Source organism: Lampetra planeri, chromosome 64 (assembly GCF_965212315.1).
Source record: "Lampetra planeri chromosome 64, kcLamPlan1.2.h2, whole genome shotgun sequence".
In the NCBI taxonomy this organism is placed as follows: Eukaryota; Metazoa; Chordata; class Hyperoartia; order Petromyzontiformes; family Petromyzontidae; genus Lampetra; species Lampetra planeri.
Window position 1 is genome coordinate 1,562,065 of NC_136170.1, and position 21,328 is coordinate 1,583,392.

The 21,328-nt window shown below is 42.7% G+C and overlaps 1 protein-coding gene across 1 annotated transcript; it reads left to right on the forward strand.

The window, feature by feature from the left end:
• The first annotated feature begins 1,267 nt into the window (after positions 1 to 1,267).
• On the forward strand, positions 1,268 to 20,760 carry SYCP1 (synaptonemal complex protein 1). The gene is made up of 16 exons (XM_078619699.1): positions 1,268 to 1,562; positions 1,737 to 1,840; positions 5,393 to 5,510; positions 5,605 to 5,675; positions 6,414 to 6,486; positions 8,651 to 8,713; positions 10,882 to 10,995; positions 12,156 to 12,263; positions 13,252 to 13,344; positions 14,871 to 14,936; positions 15,931 to 16,113; positions 17,254 to 17,352; positions 18,163 to 18,240; positions 19,851 to 19,944; positions 20,224 to 20,274; positions 20,747 to 20,760. Exons 1-16 carry the CDS (start codon positions 1,422 to 1,424, stop codon positions 20,758 to 20,760), a joined length of 1,470 nt encoding a protein of 489 aa, XP_078475825.1. The 5' UTR covers positions 1,268 to 1,421.
• Positions 20,761 to 21,328: the final 568 nt, after the last annotated feature.

Below are 21,328 nucleotides of genomic sequence, written 5' to 3' on the forward strand. Positions count from 1 at the left end.
ACTGGGGAGACAAAGGCGGTCTAGCGTGGTGCTGGCCACCCACCCCTCCGTGTACCGTGCTGGCCTACAATGGTGCTCGCAAACAACACTTGACCCAGCAGTCTGTGAAGGCTACACGGGGGATTTTCGTCTTGCATTGATTGTGTGCTGCGTTTCGTATACATTTTTGAACAATTAAATGAGGCAGATGTCTTGTTACGTTTTTTCAGGTGCAGTGAAGACGCTGAGATTCGTAGCAGGTTTGAAGCAAATATTCGTGAAAAAAATGCAGAAATAGGTAGGCAACGTTTAAAAGTGTAAATGTCCATTGCGGGTGTATTATTTATCGCATGTGCAACATTTTACCTCTATCAGTTGTACATTATTAACGTGTATTTTAGATATTTTCATCATGTCCAACATTTATTGATAATCCTTTATTAATCGTATTACTTTATTATTATTATTATTTTTAGATAATATGAAAATTGAAAGTGATAATAACAACGCGAAACATAAACAATTACTGGTGAGTACATTTCAATGTCGTTTTCACAATATCAGCCACAAGAATAGACAATATTCAACGTTACAATTGAAGTTCGTAAGTTGAGCCAAAAAGCTCTTTTTCAAGGGTGGTTTAGCTGGAAGACATCAGCAGATCATTCTATCTTACCAATTACACAGGTACTCTGGTTTTTTCATAAAGTCACGTAGGTGTGCTTTCGCTAAGTTGTCCCCACCTGAAGAAGGACGCTTATGTTGCGCCTGAAACGTCGTGATTTAATTTATTTTAAATTTTTACCTACGTGACTTTACCGAAAGAACCAAAGAGCATGAATCTTTGCAGTTACGAAAACTTAAAATCAACACAGGTTACATTAAAAAAATAATTATATAGTACTATTGCATTCACATTTGACCTTTCCAAAACTTGGGAGCGGCGACATTAAATGCTTTCGATTTATCCTCCCCCCCACTTCCCTGAAATGGTTCAGTTGCGTTGGGATTGTTTTCCGCCAACGATGTCACCTGATTGAGTAAGCTATGCAACGTTGCCGTATTGGGCTCGCATTTTTGTTACCAAAAAACAATTGTACTCTTTTGTTTTTTCGGTAAAGTCACGTAGGTTAGGTAAAACAATTAATAAAATAAAATAAATGAAAACTAAATTAAATCACGACGTTTTGGAGGCAACACAAGCCTCCTCATCAGGTGTAAAAAAAAAAGCTTTTCGATGTATCAAACACGAAGGCGCGCCACTGCGTAGGTCTCCGTCGCTGTGCTCGTACAGCTCTTGAGTTGTGTCGCAAAGTTGTTTGGCAAAGCGTTTGACGTTTAGCTCCCAAGAAGCTCGGGAGCACGGGGGAGAGAAACGAAACGTTCAGACGGTATTCGAGAGCTACGCCCATCGTGTGTAATAAATACATTCGGAGTATCATATGAGGTATTGGTTTCGTGTCGTGTCTTGTGTAAAGGAATCTTTAGACATGTTTAAACAAGAGGGAGCTTCATTCCAAGAAACCATCTGTCAAATGAAACAACAGATAGCCGCCATGGAAACACTGATAAACGAAAACAAGGTATTTCAAATGTTTCTTAAATCTATCGTAAAATAACCTGAGCAACATTTTCTAGTAAGTTATTTGTAAACGTGCTATAATTGTCATTTATCGTCACTGCAGATGCTCTTTTGTGTGCAGAAATATTCCATTTGCATCATCTAGCATAACATCTTGGGTGTCATTTAATTTCAGAGTGAACTCAATGCAATGAAAGCAAACGAGTGTGCCTTGGAGAATGACCGTATGGACGCCTTGAAGGCAGCAAATGTTCTGGAATCAGAACTGTGCCAAGAGAGGTAAATGGTGGAGCTTTATTTTTAAGTTCAGTGGTACCTTGGTATACGTCGTTAACTCGTTCCAGAAGGGCTAGGACTTATACCGAAAATGACGTATCCCATAAGAAATCAAAGGAAAGAAAATAATTCGTTCCAGAGTATAAGAAATTATATTTTATATGGCATGTTATACATTAAGGGAGTTGTATAAAACAATGTAGACACTATAGTAATCCCTCGCCACTTCGCGGTTCAAGTTTCGCGGCCTCAGTGCATCGCAGATTTTTCTAACTGATTTAAAGGCCTCATTATACCTGTGCAGTAACACCATCATCATCATCATTCATCATCACATTCATCGAACTGCACAGGTCTGTCATCGTCGTCATTGTCATCGTCACTGTCATCGTCGTCGTCGTCATTACTGGAGTCAAGTCTCAAGATACTACTGTCATTGGTGAGTGTAGAACACCATAATACGTATCGTATGAGAGAGAGAGTGAATGTATAATATTAAGGTTTTATAATTAAATAGATTTAAGTAAAATATATATATGAAGTATAAATATACATATTTTAAACATTCTGGTACCCACACACACATATACGGAAATTCCTAGGGGGCCAATCCTACTTCGCGGATTTTCACCTATCGCGAGGGGTTCCGGTCCCCATTAACCGCGATAAACGAGGGATCACTGTACTTATTACTAAAATGCATACATAAATAAATTAAAATACATTGAAATAAAAATACAATTTTACGTAACTTTACCTTGCTGAGAGGAGTTGATAGCCTACGAGGATGGTGGTGAGGAAGGGGAGGAGTCGTGAACGGGGTATACGCGGGTACGCGGTGACTCATCCCGACCCATACAAGTTCTAGCAAGCGCGTCGTATCCCAAGCAAGACGTCGTATCCCAAGACATTTTCCCTCGTCAAAACACGACGTATACCAAATTCGGTCGTATACCGAGGTATGACTACATTCATTCGGGCATTTAGGCACACCTCCACTTCGCCCTCCCTCCCTCATATTGTTTCAAACCCCCACCCGTCCTTCCCCTAGAGCGGTGGTTCTTAACCTTTACTGCAGCCTGCAACCCTTTGGTTCTCAATCTTTAAAAACGTACAATGTTAATAAATACATACCTACTCTTCATCCCCTATAGGACATAAGGCTACGATAAATACATAGGGTTTGATGAAACAAGGTAGTTATACGAGAATTGTTTTTTTACCCTTTTATCTGGCAACAAAACTGACACATTCTTTACGAGGAGTCATGTTTGCATAGACCACAATACCTGCAGTCATAATGCAAACAAAAAACATAACTCTGATAATGTATGCACTGTCCTTGAAGTTGATTGGTCCACACCCGAGACAGCTTTCCTTAGAGCCTAGTCTCACATGGGTTGGACCAGATGACGCCAAAAGGCGCACAACTCAAGACTAGGCTCTAAGGAAAGCTGTCTCGGGTGTGGACCAATCAACTTCAAGGACAGTGCATATATTATCACAGTTATGTTTTTTGTTTGCATTATGACTGCAGGTATTGTGGTCTATGCAAACATGACTCCTCGTAAAAAAGGTGTCAGTTTTGTTGCCAGATAAAAGGGTAAAAAAACAATTATCATATTTTGCTACTGGCAAATGAGGTACCAATGGTGTTAAGGTAGTTGTACTTACGTGCCCGCGCTTAATTTGTGTTTAAGATGATTACCTTCTAAAAAAATCTGGCCATGTCTCGCACCCGCAGAAAGGGAATCTGGCACCTCCAGGGGGTTACGTGCACTCCAGGTTTAAGAAGAACCACTGCCCTACATGGTTACCCGAGTTCAGGAAGTAGACACCAGGGATGTAGAGTTGAAACACACGGCACAGAGAGGTTAACAATATAAAACGCTGGTAATAATCGGTGTGCTTCTTCGCATTGTCTGTAATGATGTCAACTCCCAGGCATGCCCTCTGTGTGTACCTTAATCGTTTGTTCCATGAAATACTTTCGGACAAAAAAATGGTGAAGCTTTGAGACAGTTGGGCAGTGTGTTTAGTTACAGAATTGTAAAATGGTGGGTGTCTAAAAATTGTACTTTCTTCTAGATTTGAAGTTTTCGTGACTGCAAGGATCCATACTCTTTGGTTCTTTTGGTAAAGTCACGTAGGTAAAAATAAAAATAAAAAAAATACCATGTGAGACTAGGCTCTAAGAAAAGCTGTCTCGGGTGTGGACCAATCAATTTCAAGGACAGTGCATACATTATCAGAGTTGTGTTTTTTGTTTGCATTCCGACTGCAGGTATTGTGGTCAATGCAAACATGACTCCTTGTAAAAAAGGTGTCAGTTTTGTTGCCAGATAAAAGGGTAAAAAAAAACAAGTATCATATTTTGCTACTGGCAAAGGAGGTTCCAATGGTATAACTAAATTTAATCACGACGTTTCGGAGGCAACACAAGCTTCCGTCATCAGGTGGGACAACCACAGCTGATTTAATTTAGTTATTTGCAATTTTTCTACTTTACCGAAAGAACCAAAGAGTATTTTAATTTCTTTTTAAATCCTTTATATTAAGTTCGCTTGCTTGCTTGCGTGCTTGCTTGCTTGCTTAGGACCGTGCAAATCTTTCGCTCGTTTTTTAACCCACTTCCCGTGATCCAATCGAGCTGACATTTTCCACACAGACTCGTTGTGCGAGACAATGTTCGTGAAAATTTTTTTCAAAAATGTTACACTTTTTAGGCAAAAAAAAATTATTTGACATTTATTCAAATACAACTCATTCATGGCTTTGGCTGAACGTCACAGTGTAGGTGCCCAGAGCGTAACCCCTCCACAGGCCGTGGCGGAGTAGCGCAGTTGGTAGCGCCCTCGCTTCCCATGCCAAAGGTCGCGGGATCGATCCCCGTGTCCTCCACAGGCGAATATATTTTTAAATCCTTTATATTATGTTCGCTTGCTTGCTTAGAACCATGCTAATTTTTCGCTCGTTTTTTAACCCACTTCCCGTGATCCAATCGAGCTGACATTTTCCACACAGACTCGTTGTGTGTGACAATTAATTTTCGTGAAATTTTTTTTCCAAAATTTAACACTGTTTAGGGAAAACAAATTAAATATTTAATTACCAATTGCTTAATACTGGCAGACAATCATCTGACCCATAGGTGGCAGCCATCTCAAGCCAGAGGACGAGAAGGCTCTAGCCGCCACGCATATAAAGGATTTATAGTGAAAAACTTTGTTTTTACGGGTTTACTTGTTACGGTTGAATACTTGTCAATTGACTCAAACGATAGATGAAATAAACCTGAAAATAGATACCATAAAAAGTTCTTACTCATGAAAGTATGTTACCCAATAAATGTGTGCATGTGTGAGGCCAGATACGTATAGCTTTATTGACACTGGGCCGAGGTTTATGGTGCATCTTACATTCCGCAGCATCGTATAATCCAGAGAATACATTGCACTCTCTTGGATTTACACAACTATTGCTTATGTTTTTTTTTGGAGCCAAGTAACCGCACGTGAAATAATAGTATATTTACAAATCTTTCCTTTGTAACAGAGAATGCTACCTTGACACCAGAAACAAGGTTGGGACAGTTATTTTGGAAAACGAGAAACTGACTGAACTATGTTCTCGTTTGGCGAGTCAAATCAACGAACTTAACAACATCATTGAGGTATTCTGGCTCAGGTGTGCTTATAATTCACGTCTGTATTGGCAATTTCAACTGCAAAACTGTATTTCAAAATGATCTATGCTTTCGTTTTCAGACAACCAAGCGCAACGAAGATGCATTACAGTTCAACATTCAAAAGTTGGAATCGAATAATACAAACCTAGAGTAAGTTGTTCCTGCCTATTTTTTGTTTCTTTTCAATTCACAATCTGTTCCTTTTGTGGATGACATAGTTTTGTTGCAAACACAACTCCCATCTCTGTGAAAAAAGACTCTGGCCCTTTTCTTTATCCACAAGGTAAGGTCTTTATTTCACGGCACGGGTCCACACCTTCATCCTCGCTCTCCAGCAACGCCCCGAACTCCTCCTCACGCTCCCTCTTTTAACTTCTTCCTGGCTCCGCCCCTTGTCGCACTCCGTCTCCACCAATCATCACCTCTCTTACACTCACCTGGCCTAACCGTCCCACCTGACGCTCACTCACCCACTCAATCACCCGCTTTCTCTTTTAACCTCTTCCTGGCTCCGCACCTCCTCACACTCCGTCTCCACCAATCGTCGCCTCTGTTACCCTCACCTGGCCTAACCGTCCCACCTGACGCTCACTTACCCACTCAATCACCCGCTCCCTCTTTTAACTTCTTCCTGGCTCCGCACCTCCTCACACTCCGTCTCCACCAATCGTCGCCTCTGTTACCCTCACCTGGCCTAACCATCCCACCTGACGCTCATCCAACCCTCTAGCTCTTTTAACTTTTGCATGTTCCGGCCAATTTTCTTGGCTCCCCGTTCCCTAACCAATCAGAGCTTGGAGTGTTTTCTCTGCCTTCTTGATTACTCTGTCCCAGGGATCCTGTGGGACAATCGCTACACACCTGTAATGTGTTTTTCTTTTAATCCAGGGAAGAGTTGGAATCTTCCAAAGAACATCATCAGGCACAGCTCGAAGTCCACATACAGACAGAAACAAACTTGGTAATACAAAACATAAAACAGTACTCTACAAAGTGCTTTAAATAATTGATTTCCACAATGTAATGGTTAGCACACTAGGCTTGCAATCCAGACGTGGCCGGATCAATCCCCTGGTGTGACAGTTGTAATAATGAGGGCGATTCTGAAATGCGTCTTAAAAGTATACCCAAGTATCTGGCAACAAAACTGACACTTTTTTACAAGGAGTCATGTTTGCATCGACCACAATACCTGCAGTTGTAATGCAAGCAAAAAACATAACTCTGATAATGTATGCACTGTCCTTGAAGTTGATTGGTCCACACCCGAGACAGCTTTCCTTAGAGCCTAGTCTCACATGGTGTTGGACCAGATGACGCCAAAAGGCGCACAACTCAAAGACAATGCACCATCAGAGTATGAGAGCTCGGGGTAAGCATTTACACCATTGGAACCTCATAAAAGGGTAAAAACACAATTATCATATTTTTCTACTGGCAAATGAGGTTCCAATGGTTTAAATGCTTACCCCGAGCTCTCATATTCTGATGGTGCATTGTCTTTGAGTTGTGTGCCTTTTGGCGTTATCTGGTCCAACACCATGTGAGACTAGGCTCTAAGGAAAGCTGTCTCGGGTGTGGACCAATCAACTTCAAGGACAGTGCATACATTATCAGAGTTATGTTTTTTTTTTGCATTACGACTGTAGGTATTGTGGTCGATGTAAACATGACTCCTTGTAAAAAAAGGTGTCAGTTTTGTTGCCAGATAAAATGGTAAAAAACCAATCATCATATTTTTCTACTGGCAAATGAGGTTCCAATGGTATACCCAAGTATTTTGTTTCAGTAAACTTGGGTATAGTATTAAAATACACACCCTGTATATTTTAGTTACACAGACGGCCATGTATTCTATTCTGATTCATTTATTATTCCTACAGTTCTTTAATGGGGGCATTACCTCTCATTCTCAGTGATTCGAGAATTGCAATTTTAGCAGTGGTATAAAATATGAAATATGGTTATCGTTGCTGTGGTTTCCTGGTATCATAACGCCCCCTTTGAGACTATCTAAATTAACACGGTTATGATGATTGAATATGTCCTTCCGCTCATATGTTTTGGTTAGCGCCTTAAAATGTAAAACTGAAAAAAAAACCACCCAACAGAAAGTAAAAAAATAGCAGGAGCTGTGTAGGTTTGCACTGCCATTAAAATAAAAGGCACTCACTGTATGTGGTTGCCTAATTATCGGTCCCACCTGATGACGGAGACTTGTGTTGCCTCCGAAACGTCGTGATTTTTATTTTATTTTATTTTCATTAATTTTGATGTTTTACCTACGTGACTTTACCGAAAAAACCTAAGAATATGAATATAATTATCTCAGTTTACATTTCCATACCGTGTCAACCCATACGGTTTACCCCGTATTATTGCACAGGGAAATTGAATTTTCAGGTCCATACGGCGTACAGCCGTTTCGATATGGGCAAAATTTTTTTTTGTCTATTTGTGTTTCTCCCTTGTGATGGGACTTTGTAGAATAAACATTGAGATGTAGAAAGGCACAGGGTGACCAATAAGGTCTGAACTGGTCTGTAATAAGTTAAGACACTGATAAGGGGTTGACATGTATTTCCAGTATTAATTGTGTCACTTGACCCACATTCAATGTTTAAAAACACCGCGATTGAATAGTACCAGTTGGTCCCCTCGACAGTGACGCTTGGTGGCAGTGGTAAAGCGGCATGGCTGCACGATGGCGATGAACGCAGCTGCTGGGAGTCTTTGCCGCGTGGTCTCTTTTAAGAAGTCTGTGCGCTCTTTTAATCTCGAAGCGAGGGTCAACACATTCCTGCGGAGGGAGCTGGTAGGAACGTTGGGTTGCTCGGTCAATGGCCAGGGTCAACGGCGGCGTGGTGTATTCCGCAAATATGCCCGACTGTGAGGGCGGGCACAAGCCGGCGTGAGTAGGTTAAACGTTGAGTTTTATAAGGGCACCACGGGGTGACCAGCCCCTCCCCACCCAGCCCCACCCCTCCCACCCCCCCACCCAGCCCCTCCCCTCCCCACCCAGCCCCTCCCTGCACGACGGACACAATAATCCCCTGTGGGCTGGTGTAACCAGGAGGTTCCTACCAGTATTAACCAACACGTCGATTGTACGCGAACTGCAACAGGGTCACGAGTTGGAGGAGCAACGGGAGGAGCAATGTGAGAAGGACAGCTGCTACGAAAAGAAGGTTGGCGCGAAACCTTTTCAATGACAATGCATATATTATCAGAGCATATTTGTTTGCATGTGTAAAGAAGAGCCGACACAAGATTGCAGGGGTTTCGTCTTTTAATTCTTTTCTCCCATCCACACCTGTCCCCAGCCGTCCCAATCTCGTTCCTGCCAAAGGCCTCGTCTTCCCGCCCGTTCTCCCCTTATATCTCCTCGATCACCCCTCCCACTAACCCTCCTATTGGTGGGAATCTTTCCCCTGACACCCCTACACATGTTCACCACAGGTACATGTGGCTAATGCAGTACTCGATTCCTTGGAAAAGGTGTCTAATTGGTGTTTGAATATCCTAACGTCTGTTTTGTTGCCAGAAAGGGTAAAACACTATTCTTATTCTTTTATAATACCAAAAAAAGACACTGAGTTCCTTATTTCATTAACACTGGCTCATAACAAAAAAATGTATATCGGATTTTCCGGATTATAACATGTCCTCCCCCACCCGTATTTCATAGCAAAACTTGGGGGTGATTATTTGAAACCAGTTTCTGTGTGTGTGTTGTGTGCGTGATCTGATTTGTATAGCTTAATCGACACCGGGTACAAGTGTGGGGTGTGTCTTGCTTTCCGGGATAATCTGGAGAATGCTGTCCTAAGCAAGAATTACAGGTCCAGACAATGGCCGAAATCATTAATCTACTTTACTGTATTCAACACACAAAGGCGCGTTCACAAACAGCAGTCAGGAACAACTCCCATAATGCCTTGCATGCATGGCATGTGACCACCGCTGTTGGTGATTAACACACCTTTGTGTGTGTGTTGTTAAATCCCTTTTTTTCCAGCCTTCACGTACTCTCCTGCTGTGACGGGTTTTCTCCAAACCAATACGTTAATCGTATGCAGTATATACACATTATTAATGCTTTTCAACAACAATACAGGACCTAAGGAATACAGAAATAATGGAAGTTGGTGGACGAATAAAATATATTCAACTTTATTCCCTACACTACTGACGATGCGCTCCCCAAATTTCACCAGGCTTACTGTTCATGAACTCTTAGAAGTGCTTGCACAAAGGATAGTAACATCTCATCCTGTGTTCTTGGAAACCTTGGGCTGATTCAGGAAAAAATATGGGGATGGCTAAAAAGTGAGGGATGTGGGAGAGGGTGGGGTGGGGGAAGATCGGGGACAACAGAAATAAAACTAAGGAAAATATGGGGAGGAAGGCTAGGTTTACACGATGTATGTATGTTGAATCTCTTTTCCACCGTACATAGCCAACCGTTCTAATCGGAGGTGCGGGGGAGGGTAAGGACAACCATGGATCCAACTTACTGTATTTCATTTCACAGTAAGTTGTTAATGGTTAACGCTGAAGGTGGCAGGGGTTTTTGTTTGATGTGTGCCGTTGTAAGTCAATGTCTAAAGCCGGTCTACGTGCGATACTGTAAGAGCAGAATGTGGAAGTCAGGTGTTGTAGACTTTATAAATAGCAGACAGGGCGTGATGACCTATTAACATTGACAGCACTTCTAAAACAACCCCTTTTTTATTACACGCTTTTATTTAACTCACTTCGGCTGTTGTATCCTCAAAAAATAAATCTTGTAACTCAATTTTTACACACTTCCCAATGTGCTATCGACTGCAAACTTGGTATAGGTATGTCATACTGATGACAACACGATATTCTATCATAAAAACATCCAAAACATTTGAAAACTTTTTACACGCTTTTATTCAACTTACTGTATGTGTTGTATCTAAACATATTGTAACTCAATTTCAACCGTATTCCCAATGTATCGACTGCAAACTTCGTATAGCTATGTCATACTGATGACAATACTATATTCTATATATAAAAAAAACATTTTTAAACAATCTTTTTTAACGGCTCTAATTGTCCACGCTCAACAGACGTTGCCTGTAAATCACCACGTGGTCCCTTACGTCACGGCAAGCCTCGGGGAGCCACGCCGAGGGGCGTGGTGATGTGGAAGGAGGGGAGGGGCGATGGGGGCAGGGGGATGGGGCAGCTCGGGCAGTACATTTCATTAAAGCGTGTTTAAAAAAAAAGTATTTTAAAATATTTAATTAACATATGAAACTTAAGCAGTCTTTATTATCGTGACTGCAAGGTTCGTTATGACCATGTTTATGTGACTTTGCAGATGAAGGATTTCGAGTCTGAAATGGACTCACTAAAGCAACAGCACGAACAAAAGCGCAACAATGCAATGGCAAAGTTAGCGGACTGCAGGGTGCAGATAAAACACTTGGAAGAGGTTTGCGAATCGAACTTGACAAATGTTGTTTACCTCCGTTTTAGTCTTGGTAAAAAGGCATCGGGTATAATGTATACTCGATGCTTCTAGATTTGAAGCTTTCGTGACTGCAAGGATTCATATTCTTAGGTTTTTTCGGTAAAGTCACGTAGGTAAAAAAAATTTAATTAATAAAAGTAAAATAAAAAATAAAAATCACGACGTTTCGGAGGCAACACAAGTAAGAGATACAGCTATCGTGCTGTGACGGTTCCACCTGAAGATGGAAGCTTGTGTTGCCTCCGAAACGTCGTGATTTTTATTTTACTTTTATTAATTTTAATTTTTTTGACCTACGTGACTTTACCGAAAAAAACCTAAGAATATACTCGATGCGTTTATGCAACAAATCTTACTAGATGGCTGTGTCGGGTGGTGGCGGGTTTAACGACAGGTTTACATATTTACGCGATCTAACCCAAAAAAAACCTCTTATGGATGATATTGGTCGCGAAAGCCTACGTGTTTAGCTGATAATGTATGTATGTTGAACTTCTTTCGCACCGTAAGTAGCCAACCGTGCTAATCGGACGTGTAGGGGAAGGACAACAATACTAAAAAACAAAAAGCAGTTAATACTAAAACTATTTAGAGTGCCATTTATTCAGTAAAACCTCACCAAGTGTTGAGCTCTTTTTTTCTTTCACTTAAGAGTTTTGCTTGGAGATTGCTGCCCATGTCCATCCGTGAGTGTTTTGCGTTCGGTATATTGAAACCGGAGCATCTGGCCAAAGATGCACCGCACATATGAGGGCAATTCAGTCACAGGTTTGCGCAACCTACTTTTCTTGTATTTTCTTGGCCTCCTTATCAACAAAAGTGGGTTTGGGGGTTTCACAAATGATCAACGACCTTGCCTTTCTTCAAAGGGTGCTGGATTCGGAGACATGAGCCAAACCCACCCGCACACAACGACGGGGATATTGCGTGTTACTGCGTGTGCGTGCAAACTGTGATTTATACCGTAGCAGATGTTAAGTTTTTATACGTGGAGCGTTAACTTGCATCACTGTTATAAAAAAAAGCAGCAACGATTTTGCTTTCATGGCATTAGTAATGAAGTTCACACCAAGTGAAAATCCAAGGCACATGTGTGACCGTCGTTTTTCCCCCTCTTGCAGATAAAACCCAAGAGTATTTCAGCTGAGATTGAGAAAGTGAAAATCAACGCAGAAAAAATTGCACAGTTCAAAATTACAGAAATGACTGCAATGGTGGAAGAGTACAAGGTAACGTGCCGAAGTTGGCACTTCATTCCTGAATCGGACTCGCATGTTTTAGCGGCTTCAAAATAACTGCAACGTTTGTAAAAGAAAACAACGAAATGTATTTTTTCTTCTGATCGTTCATTGGCAATGGTGGATAAAAAAAAAAACTTTTTCACATTTGTTAATAACGCTCTGCAATGGCCCCCTTCTTAACAGCAACTATAACAGTTTCAACTTGTAACTCGCACGGCATTCGCTCACCCTCATAGAGAGATAAAACTGGTAGGAATCTTCTGGTTACACCAGCCAACAGGGGATTATTGTGTCCGTCGTGCAGGGAGGGGCTGGGTGGGGAAGGAGGGGCTGGGTGGGGGGTGGGAGGGGTGGGGCTGGGTGGGGAGGGGCTGGTCACCCCGTGGTGCCCTTATAAAACTCAACGTTTAACCTACTCACGCCGGCTTGTGCCCGCCCTCACAGTCGGCCATATTTGCGGAATACACCACGCCGCTGTTGACCCTGGCCATTTATCGAGCAACCCAACGTTCCTACCAGCTCCCTCCGCAGGAATGTGTTTTATACTGGAGGAGGAATCAGATGAGCTGTGAAGCTCCGGTAGCTTCCTAATATCAAAAGGAAGAGCGTTCCAGACGGCCACAGAATCGCATCTGAAAGCGCGAGATGCAGGGTCAATGCCCGAAAGTTACCCTTTTGTATTTGTTTTTGTTCTTCTTTAGGACAGTTTTATTGACAAATGTGTTGGATTTCTGTGAATATACATATACAGTATTAGTGTTTATGTTTCAATTGTAGGTTTATTTTTAGTGGAAAGTATGTGAAGAATTTTTAAGCATCGTCTTTCGTCGCTACAATGTTCACGATATATTCACGAAATATATTGAAGCATAAATTGGACCATAGCAAAACACATCTATATGTATTTCCTTAGTTTTGTGCAGTTGGTAAATGCTATTAAAATGTTTTGCAATTTTTTTGCGATCCTGACGTAAAGCGCCAGTGTGACAAGAATCTGGAAGATAAAGACAAAGAATATTCTTCTCTCGACCAAAAATATAAGGATGCACTTGAAAATGTGTCTACGTTGGTAAGTTTAGCTTTTTTAAAATAATGTTTTGGATCCTCCATTGCGAATCGTAACGCTCACATTCACCTCACCCTCACAATCCCGATGATGTTATTCAGGCGAGCAATGTTGTAAAGTCACACGGCAATTAAGACTCATTGTAGAAACAGAATGGTGACAATTTATGATGAAAGAGCAAGTGCTCATTTGCACGGTCGCACATCGCATACAATTTAACTGATAGCTGGTCTGTTCAGTTGTGTTACCTATGAAATACTCAACGGATCTTCAGTCCAATTATTGTACTAGCTAGTCTTTAGCCCGTCCAAGGACGGGTGTATAGCAGTAAATCTGAAACTTGCAAGCGAAAAGCAGACCGCGACATGATATATTCATTGCATCCATTCGTGTGCAATTTGTAAGGCCGCGGTGACACAGACTTATTTCATTTAATGATTATGTTCATCATGACGTCCTTTTTACTTCTATGTCTCAGTAGCGTTACGGAGATCACGTGACGTCAGGGTTCTGCCTTTGTAGTGAGGGTTGTCAGTTGACGCCGAGGAGGGGGGAGGAGGCGCATCGCCCCCCCCCCATGGGGAGTGACGTCAGCCGCTAATTATTTTTAATGTAAGGTGTTTCCCGCATTCAGGAAGCAGGGTGTGATTGTGGCTGTCTTGATGAAATGTACCCGTGTAATTAGCTACAAAAAAACTATTATTTGGTTATTTCGGTAAAGTCACGTAGATAGAAAGATAATAATAAAAAATAAAGTTGATAAAAAACAATAAAAACTAAAAAACACTAATGTAGACTGGTTCTAAATCAGAGTGAGTGTACTGGTAGTATGAAGGAAACTGTAGCAATTGACACGGAGATGCACATAGAGATTAAAAGAGATCAACAGCCCCAAATGACCTCTGGGTTAATATCCAGGTTTCAGCTGAATTCTGATTAAACCAAGCTCTCAGGTCAATCTTGAACATTTTCGCAACCTCCGATTAGCACAGTTGGCTACATGCGGTGCGAAATAAGTTCAAAGACAAAGATCCCCTGTATAGCCTTAACAGACTGTTAGCGAGGACCTATGAAGGCTGGCACGGCACACGAGGGGGTGGGTGGCCAGCACCACGCCCGACCACCTTTGTCTCCTGAATGGCAATGTTTACACATCTTACCAGGTACTCATTTGAGGTTGAGTCGACCTAGGGGCGGCCCAGGACCGGTTTAGATAATCGTTACTGGTGTTGGCCGTGAGTGGGAATTGAACTCGTGTCGCGGGGTTCGTAGCACAACACACTAAATGCGACACTACCGCTCTCCCCCTCTCCTCTGATATACGGAGCCACAGACAGACTCACAGATAGGGAGGCACAGAAAACGTACAGAGATGCACATACATTTTCCTTAATAATGAATGTAGCTTATAATGCGTGTGTCATTTATATCCCCAGACGCCTGCGTTATATATCAGGTTTTTGGTGTTATAATATAAAACTCAAGTATATAATGTGTATCGCCGCAACGTTTTTGTTGGTTGAAAACAGAAAAGGGCCAATGCTGATGAAATGAGAGCAGAAATAGAAAAGTTAAAGGAAGAATTGAAGCAGAAGGTAACTTTTAACCACAGTTGGGCAAACGGACACGGAGACACACAGGGAGACACTCGCAGACACACATGCAGACACGGAGACATGCTTTTTTATTATAATGCGGGTAGCCTATAACGGGCACGTTTTTCATGTCCACTGATGCCCCCGTTATATCGGGCTTTTACCGTACAATACATAGCTCAAATGTACAATGCGAATCACCACAACGTTTCTGTTTATTGAAAACAGAACAATGCTTTGGCTGTTGAAATGAGAACATAAATAGAAAAGTTAAAAGGACGAATTGAATAATTTTTTACTAAACCATCCAGTTCTTTTCACTTGCTTTCATTACTAAAGCGTGAACCTTTTTAATTCTTTTCTTTCTTTCTTTACTTCAGACTCGCAAACGTTACAGCAGCTCATACCCTGTAGGCCGGTGCCGTACACGACAGATGTAAATTGTTGTTTGCGTCAATCTAAAAATGTTACTATCATCGTCCTGAGATACGGTTGTGTTTAGACGGTCAAGAGATCAAAATGGTATTACGAAATGCCTTTCCTCAGGGAACGCTCACTGGGTCTCAGGACCTCTTTTTTTCAGGAGGGTCCTGCATTGCAACGTCAGCGCTTTTCCACAAATTAAGTGTTTGGAATGTGGCAGAACACCGGAGTAAGATAACCCGCGCATACGATGGGACATACTACTCACAGCTCCGCGTAATAAATTCAAGAATCTACTTGTCTGCTGCCATCACATAGCTACCTTCCAACCCAATTGTGTGATAGCACATTGTGTCATTGGTTCAGATTAAGCAGTACAAAGAGCCTGTCTATACAAAACATATAACATGGATTTCAAAGAAGGGAATTCTACTTAACTTATTTTTTTACATTCCACATCTTAAAATGTTCTGGCAGGGTATGGCTCCTCTATTGAATGCGCCCATTAAATGAGTCCAGAACTTTGTCGTGGCAAAGGCGGCAGCGATTTGATTTCTTGCGTTGCCCGCAGGAGAGCATCAATGTGGTGTCACGCCGGCCTGAAATCGCGCCTCAGCTGGCGGCTACCCCCAAGACTTCCACAGTGACGCCAGTGAAAAGAAACAGGAACACACCTACTCCTGTTTCAGTGGAGAAAATGGTACTGCGTAAATCCTCCCGGTGTTCTGTGGGCATCATCACAAGAGTAACACAGGTAAGTCACGTGTCCATTGTGTACAAGAACTAATCCCGTCACTCCCAGGGCATTCTCTCCCAGGGCATTCTCTCCTTTGGCTGCCATTTCATAGCGAGTCTTGTCCATCCGTTCCAGTCGAAATATATCCGGCCAAAGCCCGCTCACATTTTCTTCACGTATCCATCTCTCCGTATGAACAATAAAAACATCTCTTAACCCATTATACCACAATTGCCTTCTGGGAGTGCATAATTGTATCAACATTGTTTCGAGACAATTCAACTCTGGACCTTATTTTGACACACAGCGCCTGGTAGAGTGTGTAAACGTCAGCACGAGGGGGGGGGGGGGACAAATGTGGCCAAGTGAGGTGCTGGTCACAGCAACCCCTCTCGTGAGCTGTGCTGGCCAAGCATGCGTGAGGAGGCTCTCCCTGAAAGCCAGGAGTGGAAATTCCACATTCTTATGACGAGACCCCCAGAATGGGATTTAAACTCAACACTTTTCGTTGAAGTCCACGTGGTCTAATCTCTGCACATCTCTGCACCACATAATTGAGTTTATGTTGATGGTCAGCGATGCGGCAATCGACTCGTCTCGACGAGCTGTACACGATGCACTGTTCAAAGTTTAAATTTTCGATAACGGATTTTTTGATGCTGATGTTTGGCATTTCGACATCGCAGAGTAGCACTGATTTCGGATTGATTGGTACCCCAGTCGTGGAGTGAAGTACACCCCTGGAGAAAATAGTGTCCCAGAAATAAAATATTTAATTGCCTCTGCCATTTTGTATTATTTGGTATCCCGGGGTACCACCATAAGGATCATGTATTCAGAATCATTGTTCATTGTGGAACGTAATGGGTAACAATGTATCTAAACACACCTCCATTCTGTGTTTACACATACACACACATAATATATGTTTTGGCCATCAGCCTATTGGCATTCCAGACCAATATCCAGCAGCATTCATTCAAGCTAGCAAGATCTGGACCGGTTTTTACTTTCTGGGTCTTATTCATCAATCAGGCTTGTTAAATAAATTCCGCTGGGTTAAGCGCCGATGTTGGGTGTTTGCGAACAGCACGTCACTCCTGCAGTCTGCGAGCCTAAATGTAGGATCTTTGTTTGTGTGCTTGTGTGATCTGCAAGGCTTCTCCTTTGCCCGCACCGGTAACAGTGGCCAAGTCGGCTTCTAGGGGCTTTCTGAAGCCCCTTGCGATGGGGAACATCATGAATAAAAAACGAAAGGTATTCTATTGGTCGGACTCCGAAAGCTCTGACGGCATGGGTTTGGTGGTGAGAAATGCGACTGCTTTGATTGATATTCTTGGGATGCTGCAATGGGGCTGCATCCACTCTCGGTGGGAAAAAGCAGCTCACCTGACCCTAGGGATAATTCGCCTCATGACAGGGTCATTTGTGGATGTTTATGCAAAATAGAGACACTCCTCCAAATGTACGGTGCACAGTAAAGCCACTCAAAGCTGGACCAACTGGGGTAAGAGCCTTTCCGGTTACGGGGAGCTGACTGGCATGCCGCAGATAATTAAATATTTTTTTATAATCTAATAAAAAATAATTGCATGACTATATGATTGGAATATAAGGCATTCATTTGACAATTAATAACATTGAACTAAAAATGTGCAATTTAAAAACAAACAAACAAACAAAATCACTATGCAGTTTAATGCGAGTCACCATCACCATGAATCAGAATAAAAGGCCGAAGTCATTGGATGTGGGAAGGTGGAATAAACATCATGACGGGCTTGAAGCATTTGTTAAATAAACGTAAGATGAATGTGCCAGAGACAGAGCGCTCACAAAGCATGACCGTGACTAGGGGACGGGTTTCTGAATTCCCCAAAATGTAAACATGCAACACCTAGATGCAGATTTAGAATTGTTGCGGTCAAAGATTTTTTAAAATGTAAATTATAAAAAAAAATTCAGGAAGCCTTTTAGCTTCCAATTCCAGCAAGGCCAAGTATTTTTTTTTATTGTAGGACCCATGCATATGCATGCTTTTTCTTCCTCAATATTTACATATGTTAGGTCGATGAACAACTGATGCAAAGTATCTCTGGCGTGATGCCATCCAAGCGAACTGAAAAGACCAAGGCAGCAGCCAAGGTGAGGTCTGCCATCTTTCTCATGTATGTCGAGGTTATGCCGCCGCGGTGCAAATGGGGAGTGCACCAGACTTGCAGTCCGGTTTGATCTCCTGGCGCGGCAGTTTAAACAATGCTCTTGATGTTGACGCACATTTTTTTCGTACTCCAAAATATACATTTCCACGTGGTACGCCACTTCGTAGAGCTACCGTTGGTTGCCATGTCGCTACTGTAAAATAAGCTAATAGTTCAATGGGCCTTGCCTGGTAAGATAAAAATGGTTTTATTTTTTTTGTTAATATTTTTTTATCCATTTATTTACCTTTCCTGTACTTTGCGCTCCTGTGGTGTTTTTGTATTGTTTGTTGTTGTAACGTCTGACCTGCCCTTAGCGGTGGCGAAATGTTAACTACCTGACTTGGTATACAGGAGGTCGTGGATTGGATCCCGACTCTGACGCCTGTATATTTAGAGCTTGCATGTTCTCCCCATGATCGCGTGTATTTTTCCCTCCACATTTAGAAACATGCTTTTAGAGTATTTGGCTGCTATAAATTTCCACGTAAGCCACTTCGTTGAGCTATCATTTGTGAGCAGGTCACTTCTGAACAAGAGCAATACAGCTCAGTGGGCCTTACCTGGTAAAATAATAAAATAGTTGATGTACTGGACATCTGTGAAAAAGAGCTTCATAGCTCATCGGATTCCTCCAGTATAACACATTCCTGCGGAGGGAGCTGGTAGGAACGTTGGGTTGCTCGGTCAATGGCCAGGGTCAACGGCGGCGTGGTGTATTCCACAAATATGCCCGACTGTGAGGGCGGGCACAAGCCGGCGTGAGTAGGTTAAACGTTGAGTTTTATAAGGGCACCACGGGGTGACCAGCCCCTCCCCACCCAGCCCCACCCCTCCCACCCCCCACCCAGCCCCACCCTCCCCACCCAGCCCCTCCCCTCCCTGCACGACGGACACAATAATCCCCTGTGGGCTGGTGTAACCAGGAGGTTCCTACCAGTATAACCCTCGTGTTGTTCGTACATACGTACGTACGTGCGTATGTATGTTGAACTTCTTTCGCACCACCGTACGTAGCCAACCGTGCTAATCGGAGGTGCGGGCGGATGGACAACAAAAACGTTGTTCCTTTCACCGTCTCTCAGTGTAATCCCAAGCGGGCATCTCGCCATGCTTCTTTGTGAGCACCTTTGCGTTTGTGTTCCGTATCTTTTTTGTTTGTTTAACGGACAGTATTTATGAACCGTATACCATAGCAGCTAGTACATTCTGATTTGTCATTTCCTTAGGCACATTTGGGTTCTTAATGTTAAGCAACATGTAAAGAGGCTAAGATTGTATAACTAATAACATTGCAAGCATAACCAAAATAACTTTTAATATGTGCGTCCTTTAAAACGTTTTTCTTCAGTGCTCCTGTCACAATCCTTATCAGGCCTAAACATGTTTTTTTTTGCCAGACACACCAGCCAGGCATAAGCACAACTGATAATCCTCATGAGCATAGGTGAGTTGTACCTGCTTCGTATCCAGGGCAGGTGCAAATCCCAGGTACGAGGGCAACTATAATTGCCCGCAGTCTTGTAATATGACACGTGTGAATTGTCACCGCAGATATCCAAACAATCACAGAGGGACATGTCAAGAGTTTTGGGCAGAATCGACCAAAATCCCTCCATATTCTTCGCAAAACCAAACAAGGTACTTGGTACTTGAGTATTTGATGACATTTAACCGTTGTGGAGTTTTTGTTGTTGTTACGTGTGATTGTGCAACCACTCTCAGTGCAGTTGCAGCAGCATCACCAAGTCATTTCTTCAACTCCACACTGTGTAACCTGAGGTGGGGGATTCACACAGCACGGTACTAAACTGGAAATGTCTGGCACGTGGCATTTCAATACAGTACTAAACTGGACATGTCTGGCACGTGGCATTTCAGTAGAACACTAAACTTGGACTATCTGGCACGCGACATTTCTTTGCAGCGTCCGAGGATGCAGGCAACCTCAAGTCGGCATCGCTCTACGCGCTGTTCGGTTTATTGAGCTCCCTTAGCACGAGTTTGAATTTCCTTCCGATTAAATTTGTAATTGTACCCGTTATATGCAGCGCACGGTGAATCCACACGCGTTATTTCGAGGACACGCCATAGCAACGTGGACGTATCCACCACTTGACCCGTACACCTCCTCACGCGAGACCAACACCAACTCATGCTCACTTGAGCAGGAGACCCGCTTTAGACTTTTAACGATGCCCTATCGTCGTGGTGTCTTCGATGTGTTAATTTGTCACAGGCGATTGGGATCTCAAGAAAAACAACGTTGACAAGAAAGGCCAAACAAGGGAAGATATTATCTGCTTTACCTCCCATCAAGCCTCCTGCAAAACAGCGGGACACGACCTTTAGCTGGTTAAAGATTCAAGATGTCTACACTTTTGGACCCGAGGATTAATAAATAATTGGAGGTTTTTTTGAGCGACGTTGTTTTGCGTTCTGTGTTTTAGATGGAGACTTTTAGCCACCACAGTTAAAATGTTTTGGGTGTTCAGTTTTAAGGCAGTGTTTTTCACCAATTTTCAGAGGGGGGGGGGGGGGTTGGGGACACTTGCGCCGATAAGTGTGGGTAGGGCTGCCACACATTTGAAACCACAGTTGGATTTGACAGCAGCACGATGATGATGATGGTGGGGGGGGAGGGTGTTTTCACATTTGTGTATTGTTGGGGGGGAGGGGCGCGGGCCCATGTCAGAGGGCCGCAATAAAGGCCCATCAGGGGCCGCCAGTGGCCCGCGGGCCTTGCACTGAAGAACGAACTGTGTTTCGGTCAATGTTTAAAAGCTATGCCATTCAAGTGGTGAAAAAAAACCAACCTGGGTAATTCCGAATAGGTAAAACATGGTTTGACGTCAGTCGCAATGAAATGGCCACGAACAAAATACAAACTGTGTTTAAAGACCGCTCACGGAGTGTGGCGTTGAAGTATCATAATAAACACGCTTGACACAATAGGAGCCGTGTAACATAACTGGCAGGCGTGTACTTTCGTGGAAATGTGGATGCTGTGATTGTGAAGTAAATCTTGATTT